The sequence below is a fragment of the Sarcophilus harrisii genome, chromosome 4, assembly GCF_902635505.1.
Source record: "Sarcophilus harrisii chromosome 4, mSarHar1.11, whole genome shotgun sequence".
Lineage (NCBI taxonomy): Eukaryota > Metazoa > Chordata > Mammalia > Dasyuromorphia > Dasyuridae > Sarcophilus > Sarcophilus harrisii.
The window spans coordinates 403946083-403962347 of NC_045429.1; the positions used below are offsets into that span (position 1 = coordinate 403946083).

Consider the following 16265-nt stretch of genomic DNA (forward strand, 5'->3'; position numbering starts at 1 on the left):
ATGTATACTTATTTTGTAATTAATTTATAGTTTAACATATATAACATGTATTGGTCAACCTGCCATCTAGGGGAGGAGGTGGAGAGAAGGAGGGGAAAAATTGGAACAAAAGGTTTGGTAATTGTCAATGCTATAAAATTACCCATGCATATAACTTCTAAATTAAAAGCTATTAAAAAAAATTACTATATAAAGTAAATTTTTAAAATACCAGATTTTATCTCTTTGATGACTATAATAAATCTTCCCAAATTACCCAAGTGATATAGTCAATCTTTTTGCTTAATGGCAATATGTGTGTTAAAAACAAACAAACAAACAAACAACAACAACAACAAAAAAAAAAACCCTGTTGTGATTTCAGATTAGGTACTGTTAAAACTGCTTCCTCAAATAACACTGTTTTTTTTTCTATGTCTGAAGGCAGTTTGAAAGTAAAATTTTCTTTACATTTGATAGACATTGAAATCTTCAAAAATCTAAGAAAAAAAATTTTTATTAAATTTTTCATTGGATTTTTATTGTTGTTTAGTCATGTCAGTGATGTCTAACTCTTCATGACTTGCCCAGAATCACTTAGCTAGTAATAGAGCTTCAGGTCTAAAGTTAAGAAGACCTGAGTTCAAATCCAGCCTTAGATAATTATTAGTTATCTGACACTGGACAAGTCACTTACCTTGTTCACCTCAGTTCCCTCATTTGTAAAATGAATTGGAAAAGAAATGGCAAACTACTATTCTCTTCAAAATCGATTGTCTAAGTTCTGATTTTAGTAATTTCCTTACCTTTTCACCAACACCACCAACTGAGCCAACTGAGCCTGAGGGGCCTTGTGGACCCTGAAATACAGAAAAAGATAAATTAATGAGATATACAAATAAATAAAAGGAGGAAGTTGAATTTTGGTTATAAAATGTGCATCTAGGTAATTGTGCTAATTAGTGGTCAGCAATTAAATAGATATACAAGTGGAAATATGGGTAGAGTTTAGGCACATATTGTGGAAGCTCTATCTGAGAGATGTTATTTTGCTTGTATAAAAAATCATTTTCCAACATTTGTCATTTTACTTTTGTAACTTCAAATATTCATATGATTTTCTTGATAATCTAATTTTCACTTGCACATTGGCAACCATGCACATTTGTGACTATATAAGGAGAGAAAAAAATGAGAGATACCAAGAACACAAGTTTGAGAATAAATGGTACCCTACTTATTGCTTCATTATCCTTGTTCATCCCATCACTGTGATGGTAAAGGGTAGGGTAGAGTAAAGAGCTCTCCTTTCATTGCATATTTTCATTATTTGTTTTAAAAACTCAGAATGTGTGTTGGTATTATGCACCCAAAGTATAATACAAGTCCTTTAGGCTCTAAAATGATATCCAGACTATCCAAATGAAATAACTAAAGTTCCATCAAGTTCTCTTTTGGTTTTCAGAGGGCAGCTAACATAAAAACATTTAACAGCAGTATGGTAGATAGTATAATGCCCTCAGAGGATGGAAGGTAAGATTCAAGTTAAAAAATTAGTTTTAAGAATCTTATTTGGTATACAGTATTTATGGCTTTATATGTTTTAAATATTTATATATTTATTTATTTTTATTAAATAACTTTTTATTGACAGAACCTATGCCAGGGTAATTTTTTACCCTTGCACTGACTTCTGTTCCTGTTTTATATATTTAATAAAAGGTGAATATTGCCTGAGGTGTGTGTTTTTTAATTGAGATGTAGCATAAAAAAGTCACAGAATTATTGTGAATTACTAGTGAAAAAAATATTTTTATGTTATTAATTTTATTTTGTATATTGCATTTTATGTGTTATTTAATAGTTAACTGAGTTTAAAAAGTACATATTATCAAAAATTATATTTTGTTATAAAGAATTATGTGAATAAAAATGAATTTTCAACAATGTCTAGGGAAAGATTATGGCTTTTAATGGCTATAAGAGCCTAATCCCCTATTTCCCATAAGTTCAATACATCAACATTCAAGTTTTTGTCTTGTACTCTGTTTTCTAGAAATGTTATCCTAACAAAAGTTGAGAATTAACTATGTCATACACAAATCACATTGCAATTGTGTTTGACTCTTTGCCCATTCATGATATTTAAGACTGATATAGATTTAGAGCTAGAAAGGCTCTTAAAGATTATTTTCTTGATAGATGGAGAAATTGAGACCCGGAGAAGTTTAGTAACTTGAACAGTATCAATTTAGCCACTTTTCCATCATTATCTGCTTAAGTTTTATATTATTTTAATGAAGGATATAATCATGTTGCTTAGGTCAATGTAATTCCAGAGAATTGTCTAAGTTTATCAATATTTGAAATTTGGCATGTAATTCTTAACTGCTTTACTTGAGGAAAGACTGAAGACTTGAGATAGGTCCATTGAAGGATAGTTGCTAAGGTACTGTAGAGGTTTCCATTGAGAACTGTTAAACAGATTTGAATTTTTCATTGTGGAACCATGAAGGTTGAAAGTTTCAAAGTTTATTAAGTCAAAAAGGACTTTGATAGACTGAACATGAGATTATTCCACAAATACAAGAAGTACTGAGAAATACTTTTAGTACAAGTTAAAAAAAAACACTGTTTTTCAAAGAAAGAAATAGAAATTTTAGTCACCACTTCAATATGTCTTAGAAGCCAAAACATACTTTAAAAGGGTTGGGTTTACATATATTCCAAACCCATATACATTATTAAAAGGCATTAGGGATATTTATCATATAGTTCTCCCTTTTTGAATTGATATCCCAGGGAACAGCCATATATCATCCCTTAGTGCCAATGGTGGCACTATTATTCTAAACTGAGTATTAGCCAAAACCACTATGATACAATGTGGCCTAATTTTATTAGTTTAGTTCTTATAAGTTAAAAAAAAAATCATCTGTCTCTTTCTCAACCCCACCTCCCTTTATGTGTATATGTGTATGTGTATATTTACTAGTCATCATGTATTTGTATCTGAGATGCTAAACTGAGTAACCTTAAGCAACTCTTTTCCCTCCAGATCTTAGTGTTATCATCTATAAAATGAAAATACATGAATTTTATTAGATGATCCTGACTAGGTTCCCTTCTAGCTTATAAATCTTAAGTATGTTATATTTAGTTGTCCCCAAATAATTAGAAGTAATCTTGCTAATAATCCAGCCATTTACAGAATCAAATATTCTTTATGTAAATTAAAATAAATAAAATATTTCTTACATCTGCACCATTGGGACCCTGAGGACCTCTTGGGCCTGGAGGACCAGGTGGACCCTATAACAGAAAGATACTTATTAAAACAATGACAATACAAGATTAAAGTTATCCTCAAGTTTCATTTTCTGAGTAAGAATATTTTTTTAAAATGACAATCAGTAAGCATCTATTAAATGCTTAACAATGTGTTTGGTACTATGTTAAATGTTTGAATACCAAAAAAAAAAAAAAAAAAAAAAAAAAAAGGAAAAATAGAAAAACGTCTTCCAGGAGCTTTTGATCTAATGTGGGAGGTCACATATGAAGCATAAGGAGAATAACCATAGAGGAGAACATTCAAGTAACTGAGGAATCAGTTAAAATCTCTAGTCAAAGTGGCATTTGAGCAGAAACTAGAAAGAAGCCACTTTAAAGGTAGAAGTGAGGAGGATGAGCATTCCAGACTGGAAGGACAGTCAAATCAAAAGCACCGAAGTGGTAAATAGAATGTGAGAAGGTTACAGATAAGGTTTAACTGATTTTCCCACTCACTTAAATGTAATTATGTTTGTTAGGTAAACACATGTCTTTACATTAATCAATCAGAACTTATTTGTACAGCAGCTCCTTAAATCAATCAAAGCTAAAGCCTGAGAGTCTTAGTGAGACAGTCAGAAATTTATATTAAAATAAGGAAGTATATCAGAACAAGACAGAATTTCTAAGAGTATGGAAATGAAGAGGAAAGAATGAAGTCTTATAGAAATAAGACCAAAAAATGGGAAGTCTTAACCACCTACTTAAAAGGAAAAAGAAATAGTAGGACTGAGCTCACAGTTTTCATTTTTTTTTTTTTAGGTTAAAATATTGTTATAGGGAGGGTTGAGAAAATGTCATATATGACAAGCCAAAACAAATATTAAAAGGACATTATAGATAACATGTCCCCCTCAGAAGATGATGTCGTCATACAATGTCCCTTGATGCCACAGGTGCTGTACTATTCAAGACTGGGATATTATGGCCAAATATGGCTAAAGTATAGATTTAAGAATAGTTGCAAAGAGGGTGGATATATAGTGGGACCAATAGCTCTACAGGCAAGTCAGAGAAAAAGAATCTGGCTAGCATCCACCTGTGTACCAATCTGTTCAAGGACTGAGAGTAGCTTGTTGTTTCCCCAACTTTTCCTCCTGGTGTCTGCTTATTCATAGACAGTATCTGTGTTATATTTGTGTTTGGGTATTTTATTACTAAATATTTCTAATAACTAGAATGGTGGCTTAACCACAGAAGTGAGGGTTAACTAAAAAAAAAAACAAGCCAAACCAAATTTTTACACACACACACACACACACACACACACACACGTATTTATATACTAAATATACATATATATATATAAGTTTAATTAGGGAACCCAATTTCTATCTAAATATTAGGAAATTTCTTTTCTGGGGGCTTAGAGCAATTGTGATTAAGCTCATAGAAATCCATCTAAAATAAATTTCCCAAAATCACAGAGAAGGGAATGGACCTTAAGGGACCTTACATTTCTCTTGTATTTAATACAAGTTTACTATCATAAAGGAGTATTACAGAAGTAAAGTTTAAGAAGTCTGAAAATGGAAGAAGAGTTAAAATTGTGAATAGTATTAAATGTTAGAAGGATTCTTTTTCGATCTTACAGATAACAGGCACTAGAATTTGTTGATCAGGGGTTAACATAATTAGAACCCTGTTTTAGGAAAATCATTTTGACAGTTCTGTGGATGATGAATTACAAGGGGAATAAGACTGGCAAACCAATTTAAAGCTGATCATTAAAAATACAGTTGAGAAGTGGTGAGTTGAGAAAAGGATACTAATGTGTGAGGTATTGCAAAAAATAGCAAGAAATGGCAGGATTTGGTGATTTATCGATTATATGGGGAATCTAAGAGAGTAAATTAAAGATTATAACTAAATTATAAGCCTGGGCAAGTGGGAAGATGTGATAATAACTTGGTAATTTATTTGACAGTAATAGAGAAGTTCAGAAGAGGTAAAGATTTGGTAAGGAAAATAATGAGTTCTCTTTTAAATATTTTGAGGGGTCTATTGAATATTCTACTGGAACTGTGGAATACAACTCAGAAGACAGAGTAGTGCTAAATAGTTCTGTGTATAATCTACAAAGAGATGAAAATTAAATCCATGTGGAATAATAAAATCAGATTTTTTTCCCTTTAATGATTAATCTTATATTTTCGGGTGAACAAAGAAAAGGGGATGAGATAGGGAAAGGACAAAGACAGATTCTTCTTTTCTCTGATACAGTATTCTCCTAATAAGCTTTGATATTTAATTCAAAACCAACACAGTCTAGTATTTATGTGTGAATTTTTTCAGACAACAGAATTTAGAGAGTATATGGGACAATGAACATTATCACATAGAATTCCTTGTTTTGTCCAAATATATGAAACGTTTGATATGGCATAGAGAAGTTGAAAAACTTTTTAATTTTTAAGTAATATGTTGTTAATATTTTGTCCCCTACTTAACATTTGAGTTAAACTGTAATTAGATGATACTATCATTTATTTTATTTGCTTCTGACAAATGCCAAACATTTGCAAACAATTTACAAACAACATGGCCATGATCCTTTATCTGTGAACCATTGGCTCCTTGAAATAAGAAAGGTAGAAATTTATTTGATCACAATTTGTTTATATATTGATTTCTTTGAATTATATGCGGCTGTTACCGGCATCTTTTACCTTTTATCTGTTGAAGAGGTTTAGGGTATTTTGGGTTTGTTTTATTGTTAGAAATAAAATACCAAGATCTAGTCCAAATACTGAGAACTTTGTCAAATTGAAAATAAGGATTGATTAAAAAGTAGGAAGATTAGGATATACTTATTAGGTTAGTTCTTTACCACCAGCTTTTAAAAAAAAAAGTTATTATCAGGACTCTAAAACAATAAAGAAGAATGTATTAATGCAATCAGAGGAGAATAATTTATCATGAAAAGACATTTGATATCTATCTGTTATTACTGGTTAGCCATACTGAGTAAGTCATCCATCAACTTCAGAAAGTCAACAGTATTGACTAAGCATTTATTGTGGTTTGGGTAAAGAGTTTAGGTTTTGTTAAAACATTCAAGGCATTTTGTATATATAATCTCAGCTCTTCATGAGGTTATGATCTATTTGAAATATAGGAGAAATACATAGGAATAAATACTGAACCAAGAGCATAAGAAGGGAAAATTAATTAGCCATTTAATACCTAAATTTTTATTTAACATTTAATTCCCATGGCTAATTATTTACTTAAGGGTTTTGCTGTTGAGTGAAAACCTTTATACATGGAAATGGCTAGATATTTCTTGATTATATTTGAACTTCATAATACTTACCTGTTATAAGTGCTAAAACTCAAATACAGGCAGAATCCCTTAGGTAGGTAAATACTTAATTGGCAGAATAGATTAAATTGTCACACAGAATACAAATATATTAACTATCCTTCCCTTGATGTAGATGTAACCTATTGTTTTCTTTCCTATCTCTTTGCACACATAATCCTAACCACAAAGACTAAGAGAGTGTTACAAAATATTGGGCTCACTGTTGTGATTTTGGGGATAGGTGTTTCTTTTGGAAAGAGAAAGCATTGTGTCAATATATATCAGCACCCATGAAGTGACTTGCCAAGGGACAAAGAGTCTGGATATTTCAGGAACAAGACTAGGATTTAGATCATCCCGACTGGAGGAGGCTGGAACTCTAGTTATTACTTTGTGAGATATAGAAATAGAAATATATAAGAATATATAAAATGAACAGCAATTATATAAGTAGGGCGTTTGTATGTGTATGTGTGTGTGTGTATGTGTGTGTGTATGTATGTGTATAACTAAGAAAATTAAGAGAGAAATGTTTAGAACTATGAAACTAGGGTTGATGAAAAAGGTGTGTATATATGTGTGTGTATATAGCCATATCTATATCTATATATATTTGTTTATAAGATTAGGTAGATGTTTTGTTTAACCACAAACATCATATACTATTAAAGAAAACTTACCATTGGACCAACATCACCATTTTCACCTTTTTCTCCAGGGGGACCAGGAAGGCCCTAATGAACATAATAGAAAAAGAAAGGTTTTTTTTGTTGTTGTTTTTTGTTTTTTGTTTTTTTTTTGTGATCAAGTTAACATATTTCTTTTAGACAAAATCTATTCTGACAAACAAAGCTGTCAATGATAATTTGAACAGACATCAGAAAATGGAAATAATCCCTTTGTTCAATATTTGTAACTCAAATTTTATTGGGAAAACTGCCATAGTTTTCTGATTCCAAAGGACTTTCATATATACTACCTCATTCAAGCCTTACTAAAACAGTGGGAGGAAATAAGATAGATATTGTTGTGTCTCCTTTACAGATGACAAAAATTAGGGGCAAAGGATTGTCTAAGGTCAATAAGTCAAGAATTTGTGATTTCATGGCCTTGGAACTTCTTCACACTAAATAGTTATGGCAGCTAGGAATATAGGAAGGGACATCAGATGCTATTAAAACTAACCTTACTATTTTGCAGATTATGATCTTAGAGAGTTTCATGAGGAAAGGTCAGGTAAAAAAAGTATCGTCCTTGGCAATAAAGTTGGTAAAGGTTGAAAGAAAGATGGGTACTTGGAAATTCTTAACTCCAACCACTATATCATGTGACATAACTTTTAAATAGCAGAGACAGACCTAATTCTATTAAGTATAGAATATTCATTATACTCAAAGGGAATCATGTCAGATTTCATTGTTTGTATTTTGTGAAAAAAAACCATTCAAATTCATTCACAAGGACAACAGTTTTCTTGATTTAAACTTTCCTAAAATTGTCTTGAAAAGTTTTCTACTTTTACAAGACTTTCAGTTTTTCAAAGATCTATTTCACTGTTATTAAAGGATTTCTTACCTGGCTATTTGGGACACATAAGATCAATTTTTATGAATTCAATTTCTGGTTGGATAACTGAACTTGTGTAGAATCAATAATGAGCTAAAAAGTCATTAAATATCATAATCTACAATCTAAGTTTATGCCACTTATTTTGTTCATTAGTTTTTAAATGCATATTATATACTCTTCAAAAATCATCTAATCTTTCATTTTCATTTATCTTACTGAAAGGCATGATTTTGTTTTTCCATTTTTATGTAGGAATATTAGGATATTATTTGCTACTCATATCTTACATGTCAGAATTGTTTGTGTCTGCTTTTGAACTCTTATATAATGATCTAATACTATGTAAAACTAATAAAATAGTTCTAATCTTTTTATCATTTAAATGATATTAAATACTCTATTAACTATGAAATACAATATTAATACATAATATAATATTAAATATTCTATTAAATGTAAAATATTAACATGTGAAGATAATTTAAATTCTAAACATAATTTAAAAGGTTATTTTTATCTATGTGCAGAATTTTTTTTTAATTTTTGCCTAATGTTTTCTAATCTAGAAAAAATAACATTAAAATAACTTTTAAAAAAAGAAATTTGAATAGTGATGTGACTAGATTGATACATTGTGATAAGACTTTTTTAAATTTAAAGCATATTTCAGTTCTTATTTTTGAAATATGAACTGACAGTACCTAGGGAAAGTAAAATGCCACTGCCATGTAAACAATCAATACTACAAAGTGACAGTTACTAAATCTGCATATAGTGTTTTTAGAAGGTAACAACCTATGTCTAGAATGGGAGAGTGGGAAGGCACAAAATTTCAGCATCATAAATGACAGCAAGCATCATGTAAGTCAAAAAACATATTTCCATGTCAAAATATCATTTAAACTTCATTTCTATTGGTCAAATATGCAAAGCTGATGTGTGATTATTCCTGAATTGAAGAGTATCCTATATGAAACTATGTTCCTTCCTTATTCAAAATCAAAATCCTATCCTATGAATGTCACTTCTCACTGTGCACATACACACACAAATGTATATAGTCAGAATAAGTCTAACATGAGTGCAATGTTCTTTAGAAAGACTTAGATATTCATTCCTGCCTTTTTTTTTTTAATGGAGATAGAATTGCATTTGAGTTGAGTGAGACAGAATGGTCTTATGATGAAGATTAATAGAGATATTATTAGCAAAATTATCTTGTTGCAATAAACTAAATTTGCTAAATTGTACTCTGGTGTTAATCAGCTTTCCATGGGACGCAACTTGCTCCTGATGGATAATTTATGCAATGAGAGAATCTGGATTAATATCTAATCATTTGAAGTCATTTGTCATGAAACTTAATTGATCATCAAAAAATAAGAAGACTTTAAGCTCAAAATTCTCATCATCTTCCTTGTCCTTCTTATGCATAAAGATGGCAAGTGTTCATTGAAAGAATTACACCATTTATTCAAAGTTAACATCTAAATGGAATATTTGATGCTTATTTATATCTATTTAAATTACTATTATATATTTTATATGAAGTCTCAATTAGATAATGCAAATGTGATTGTGGGCATGTTAATTTTATTAAAATCTTTAAGTTTTGTGATTTAATATGTGATATTGGGAGGAAAGTATCATTAAAAAAACTAATTTCTATTTTGGAAATGTACATGGAATGTACATACCTATTCATGTACATACCTACCCAATTTGGAATGTACATACCTATTCATATATTTCATATAACTACTGGATCATGATACATACAGTAAGGAATATTATAATTTAGAATAATGAATACTAAATCTGGATTGAATAATAGAGACCTTCAGGTTCATAATCTCATTTTACAGATGAGAAAACTGGCATCTGGGGAGGGGAAATGCCTTGCTCATTGTCATACAGATAATCAACATAGGAGCAGATTATAAACTAAAAATGCTATACTTTTTTAAACTTCTAAAGTGTAATGATTGTATATCCATGGCAGAAATAATTAATTTTTTAAATTTCATAACCTCAAGTATAAATAGGCAGTAGAGAACTATAAGTATTATCATTTGCAAAATGAAATGGCTGTTTGTCCTTACTGCAAGAGGACCATGATATCAGGGAAGTGATGCTATGACATGTGAGTGAGTTTAAGTGAGGGAGGGTTGGGTAAGGTCATCAGCTGGGTGCAGTGGGCAGATATCGATCAGGAGGACTGGAAATGGCCTGGATGCAGTGAAGACCTTGGCCTTTTTTAAATTAAGGTCTTCAATTAGACTCAGTTTGACTGAGGCTGTACCCATTCAGTGATTAGTTTTAATCTCTCTACAAAGTAGAGAGAGTTTAAGTGACTTGCCCGAGGTTATTTAGATAAGTGCAGATAATAAGTGGAAGTCCTCTGATTCCATATATATATATATATATATATATATATATATATATATATATATGACTTTTCAAGATCCTATTTAGGGTTTTCTTAGCAAAGATGATAGAATGGTTTGCATTTCCTTCTGCATATGAGGAAACTGAAGCAAACAGGATTAAGTGACTTGTCCAGGGTAACACAGCAAATAAGTATCTGAAGCCAGATTTGGACTCTGAAAAATGAATTTTCCTGACTTCAGGTCCAGTACTCTAATCACTGTGTCACCTAGCTGTCCAATCAGAGATTCAGATGTGGAACTTGAAATTTTTGAAGTTATAAGAGGATGATTTTTCCTATCTGTATGACCTTTATAAGTCATTGATCACAAATAGAATTTTAAGTCTTTACTCCTGAGTTTACAGAATAAATGTTTACTCCCTGCTTCCTCTGCCTCTATCCTTAACAACAGATTTTGGTAATCACCACCTTAGTTTGTTAATAGGGAACCTATCAATCTTGAGAAGTCTAAAGTACCTATCAAATCAATTTTTTGAAAAGTATAATAACAATACCTAACGGGCATTTGTATGGTGTTTTAAGTTTTGCAAATGTCTTTATAAATATTATCTCATTTTATCCTCACAGTAACTTTTGGAGTTTTTGTTATTCATGGAGTGTTATTATTCATCCCTATTTGAAAAATATGGAAACTGAGGCATGTAAGAGTTAAATGTGTGTCCTTTATATCCAGGGTCACATAGCTAGTATCTGAGGCTATATTTGAATTTAGATCTTCCTAAATTCAAGTTTAGCTTTCTATCTATTGTGCCCTTTTGCTTCCTCAAGGCATGAAATATCTCAACATGAAGCTTTCTCATTATGGTGAACAATAAACAGTAAGAAATCATAGAATACATTTTCAGTAGGGAATCATTAAATTTTATTGACTTGGCATGTGGTAATGATTCTTTCAAAACTGTTAAGGCCAATTGAACCAAATTATCATTTTTTTAAGTCAACATCTACAAGTATTAGTAGTATGAATTGATTTCTCAATTCATAGGCATAAAAACAATAGACTTTAATTATCTCTCACTTTCCCTTCGTATTTATATTCACATCCATTTCAAACAAAATAGAAAATTTATAAGATTGAAGTTATTAATTGAAATTACACAAGTTAAATAGTTGATTTCTTTTAACATTTGATATTTTTTTCCAATTAGTAGTGTACCTGAGATAGTTGCTTGATAATTTTAGTTTGCTATTTATAAATCTGATTTCCTGAAAAATATCTTATATCTTTAAAGGTCTTTTTGCCCAAATATGCTATACCTTTATCTTTATAAATTTTTGTATCATACATGGTCTGGCTATAGCAAACTCTTAAATGAAGCAGAAATTATTTAGCTCCAACTATCCATGCAATTAAAACATGGTGAATGAACGGAATTGGATTGGATTGGATTTAATTAAACTGAGAATTAAAACTCTCACTAGAGAGGTAAAATTTGAAGTAAATCCTTATAATCTACATGGAATAGAGAGTTGAATGAGAGTACAGATAAAATGGATAATTTAATAACATACAAATATGATGTTCATCTTAGTGTTATACTATTATACCAGTAGAAGGTAATTGCTATTTTAAGCAACTGATTATATGATTAAAAATAAATTCCAGCCTAAATGCATTTTTAGATTTGCTCAAACCTTTGTTTTGGCTTATAAAGAGGCTCAGAGAAGTTATTTTTCTGTGAGGCCAACTGGGAATACTTAATTGAACTCAATGATTATTTCATGTTATGATTATATTTTATATGACATATTAAAATAATATGAAGCTAGACGAATAGGTTTAGCTATTCAATACAATTGTAGCATTAGGAAAAAATGGAAATTTAGTGTCTTCCATGCCACTACAAATGAGATAAAATTTTGACTACTTTTACCCTCTATGAAATATAATAATTCTTGTAGTCATGCTTAGGATAATAACCATCATCATCATTTCAATGCAGCTGGACATATTTAATTACAGTAAAATAGCAATGTTTCTCTTTGAATTTTTGTTGCTAGCCATGATCCCTTCACTATTTGACAGAATTTCTTAACAAGCAGCCCATTCTATGTAATTTTGCTTTCTGGATCAGTTCATTCAAAGGAAGGCATAATTCAAAAATCATTATGACATCTATTTCTACATCTATGTCCTTTAAAACATATATATATATATATATATATATATATTTCATAATTTAATTGAGTGACTAAATAATATTTAGATTTGATATTATAATTCAGCCAATAATAATTAAGGGTCTGAAATGTGAAAGACATTGTTCAAATCATATTTTGACCTAAAAAGACCATAATTTGGAATTCAGTCTTGATTGTAATTGGCTTTATAATTAAAATTGGAATCTTGAATTAAAAAAAAAAGCAAACAAAAGCATAATGCTGAGCAAATGTCTACAGTCAACTCACTAGTGTATATGTGCCTTAAACTAATTTTTTCTGCCTCCATGGCACTCATTCAGATCTGTCCTACATTTGATGTAAACTTGAAATCTTCTATTTTCTGAGATCTAAAAGCCAATATTTGAAAACTGTAGTACTTTGGTGGAATAAATTATTAATTAAATGAAGGAATTATTACCTGTCAAAGCAAAATTTACAAATTTGCTCATTTTTTATTTATTATTATTCTTTTCATATACATATGTGCATATATGTGTTTACATACATGTAAATGTGTCATACAAATGCATTCATATACATATAACTTTCACATAACTGTCCTGTCTCAGTAATTGAGAACTAATGATTAAAATGATTTACTTAACATGAAATGGGTAGAAGAAGGAAAAGGTAAAAGAATTGGAAGAAGATAACTCTATATTTAGTGCTATAATCTCTAGGAATCACAAATAATTACAAGATTACTAATGTTGGTGAGGAAAACACCAGGTAAATATCTTACCTGAAGGCCAATGGGACCTGGAGGACCAGGAAATCCTCTGGCACCTTCATCACCTTTTTGGCCAAACATCCCCTGCTGACCTCTTGGTCCAGGTTCCCCATCACCTCCCTATGGAATTTTAAGGGGAAAAAAAATTCACAAATCAAAAATTTTAATGTGCTATTATCATTAACAATAAAAGAAGGCATGTTTGAATTTCTATAAATATCTGCCACACATAGAAATAAAGTTATTTGGCTTGGTTGGAAGCCTCACAGATTGTATCACAATCTTGATATTCATTCTTATTTATTATGGTGATTTCAATTCATCCTTCCCTCTCCTATAGGTATGAAATGTTTCAACTAGTTAAAAAAATCTTAAACTTAAAGCAAGTGTTAAAGTAAATTTTATCATTACAGTGAGGGACAAAGAAAAGAAATCTATCCAAGAATCATTCTTTTGAATTTATCATGGACACAGATGGTACTCAGCCAGCTATTAAATATTTTAAAGTGAAGCTTTATCTATGTAGAAAACAACAAGAACAAAATATGACATTAATTGTGAACAAGGAAATCTGTGGTAGATTTGGTGATTTTGGCAAGTGATATAAATTTTGTTCAGTGTTTAAAAGACAAAATAAAACACAGTCACCCTACATTTTGGGCTCATAAATTTCTTAAATTTAATCAAAGAATTGTAGAGCCATAGATTTGCTAAAATAAGTGGAATACTTACAGCAATTCCAGGGGCACCAACAGGTCCTTGAAGGCCTGGGGGTCCAGGAGGACCCTGTAGGGAGAAAAAAGCAGCATTAATTTCAGAATATATGCATGATGGAAGTCTTTCAAGTATTTCCACATTACTATGCAGAAAAAAAAGAGAAATGTATTGCCTAGACATCTTTTACATTTAATGTAGTCAACCATTATTCATTCAGCTCTTAGAGACTCAGACTTGCATATCTGTAATCAATTTTAAATTGACATTTATTGAAGGTATCTCCATTGGTAATGTTTTTGGATATTTAAAGATGGATTTTTATGTAAACATAAACCAAGTTGAACATTATCTATTGAAAATCTCCAAAATATCAGATCATTTTTGGTTTGGTTTTGTTTTAATTTAATTAACTAATGCTTTAGGATGGAGAGAGGGAAGGAGTAGTTAGTACTTTAAAATAATTCTGTAACATGACATCAAAATGAACGCTAGGACAAAAGTGATGAAGTCGAAGATTCTTGTGATGAAAAAACTTGCCAATCTTTTCACTGTATTTAAAACTTTGTGTGTTAAATATACCAACAATTGTCTACAGTGAGCACTATGTCTTCACCTGAATCTACATTAACATGCAAGGTTATATTGTTTTGTATACAAATATAGCTCTCTTTTGAGGAACTCAAACACCTTATCAAATCTGTAGAAAAAAATAGAAAAAGTAATTTGAGAACAAAACTTATTTTTTTCTAAAAGAATCACAATATATACAGTCCAGATGTTCAAGCATTTATTTTGCTCTTTGTATAACAATCTGTCAGATCAGAAACACCTTCTTTTAGGATAATGAAGGTAGTATACACTGAGTGTAGCAAATCTCAGCACTATCTAAATTTTGTTTGTTTCTCTTGCAGAGCTTTATAATAGTGAGCAATATTCCCAAAACATTAGGAAGTCAGCCTCATATTCAAGAATATTTAGCAAATCTTATTGACATATTACACAGTTAATGCCATGTCACAATTTTAATTCCAAAATATGTCACTTCTTACTCAAGGAGAGAATTGAACACATTTCTTCCTTAAAACTCTTTCCATGCTGCTATTGCTATTTAGTCATTTCAGTTGTGCTCAGCATCTTATGACCCCTTTTGGGGTTTTCTTGGTAAAGACACTGAAACAGTTTGCCATTTCCTTCTTTAGATCATTTTACAGATGAGTGAACTGAGGTAAACTTAAATGATTTTCCAGGATTGCACAATAAATGAGGCTGGATTTGGATATTGACTTTCTCTCCAGGTCTGGCACTTTCTCCATTGTGCCATCTAGATGCCCTCTTTCATGTTACTGGTATTTACTTAAGCCAATTCTTAGTAGAATTATGTTCAAGCTGAAAATGAAATAAGTGATATGTCTCTATTATCTTTTTCTTAACTTGTTGGGGAAAAAAATTCAAAAGGAAGGAAGGAAGGAAGGAACGAAGGAAGGAAGGAAGGAAGGAACGAACGAATGAAGGAAGAAAGGAATGAAGGAAGGAAGGAAAAGAAAGAAAGAAAGAAAGAAAGAAAGAAAGAAAGAAAGAAAGAAAGAAAGAAAGAAAGAAAGAGAGAGAGAAAGAAAGAAAGAAAAGAAAAGAAAAAAAAGAAAGGACCATATAAAACAAGGCAATCTTTAAGTAGAATTGGAATACATAGTAAGGGGGAGAATACTAAGGGAAATAGGGGATCTACTACTGAGGGAGTCATGAAAGGATTTTTGGAAGAAGGAAGTTTTCAAAACATATTTTGAAGGGGTACACAGGATGACAGAAAAATCAAGTCAATTTCAGGTGTAGAAATAGGATCATGGTTTCTAAATTAATGAAGACAGTAATGAATATATAATGTATAGGGAAAATATGATTGTTCACTTTTTTAAAAAGCTCTCTTCTTATTTCATAGAAGCTAGAACTGTATAGACTACTCATAGGTCTGATGTCATTATTGATCAATACATTGACCTAATACATTTCTGACCTAGACAGAT

General features: G+C 30.6%; 1 protein-coding gene across 2 annotated transcripts in view; it reads right to left on the reverse strand.

Annotated features, from left to right (window-relative positions):
• Positions 1–16265, reverse strand: part of COL11A1 (collagen type XI alpha 1 chain) — a 256417-nt gene that overhangs the window by 55498 nt on the left and 184654 nt on the right. For both annotated transcript variants that reach the window (XM_031967174.1, XM_031967173.1), the window contains exons 45-49: positions 14260–14313; positions 13540–13647; positions 7297–7350; positions 3238–3291; positions 786–839 (exon numbers count right to left, since the gene is read on the reverse strand). In XM_031967174.1, coding sequence (XP_031823034.1) covers positions 786–839; positions 3238–3291; positions 7297–7350; positions 13540–13647; positions 14260–14313 — 324 coding nt within the window. The remainder of the gene's footprint in view (positions 1–785; positions 840–3237; positions 3292–7296; positions 7351–13539; positions 13648–14259; positions 14314–16265) is intronic.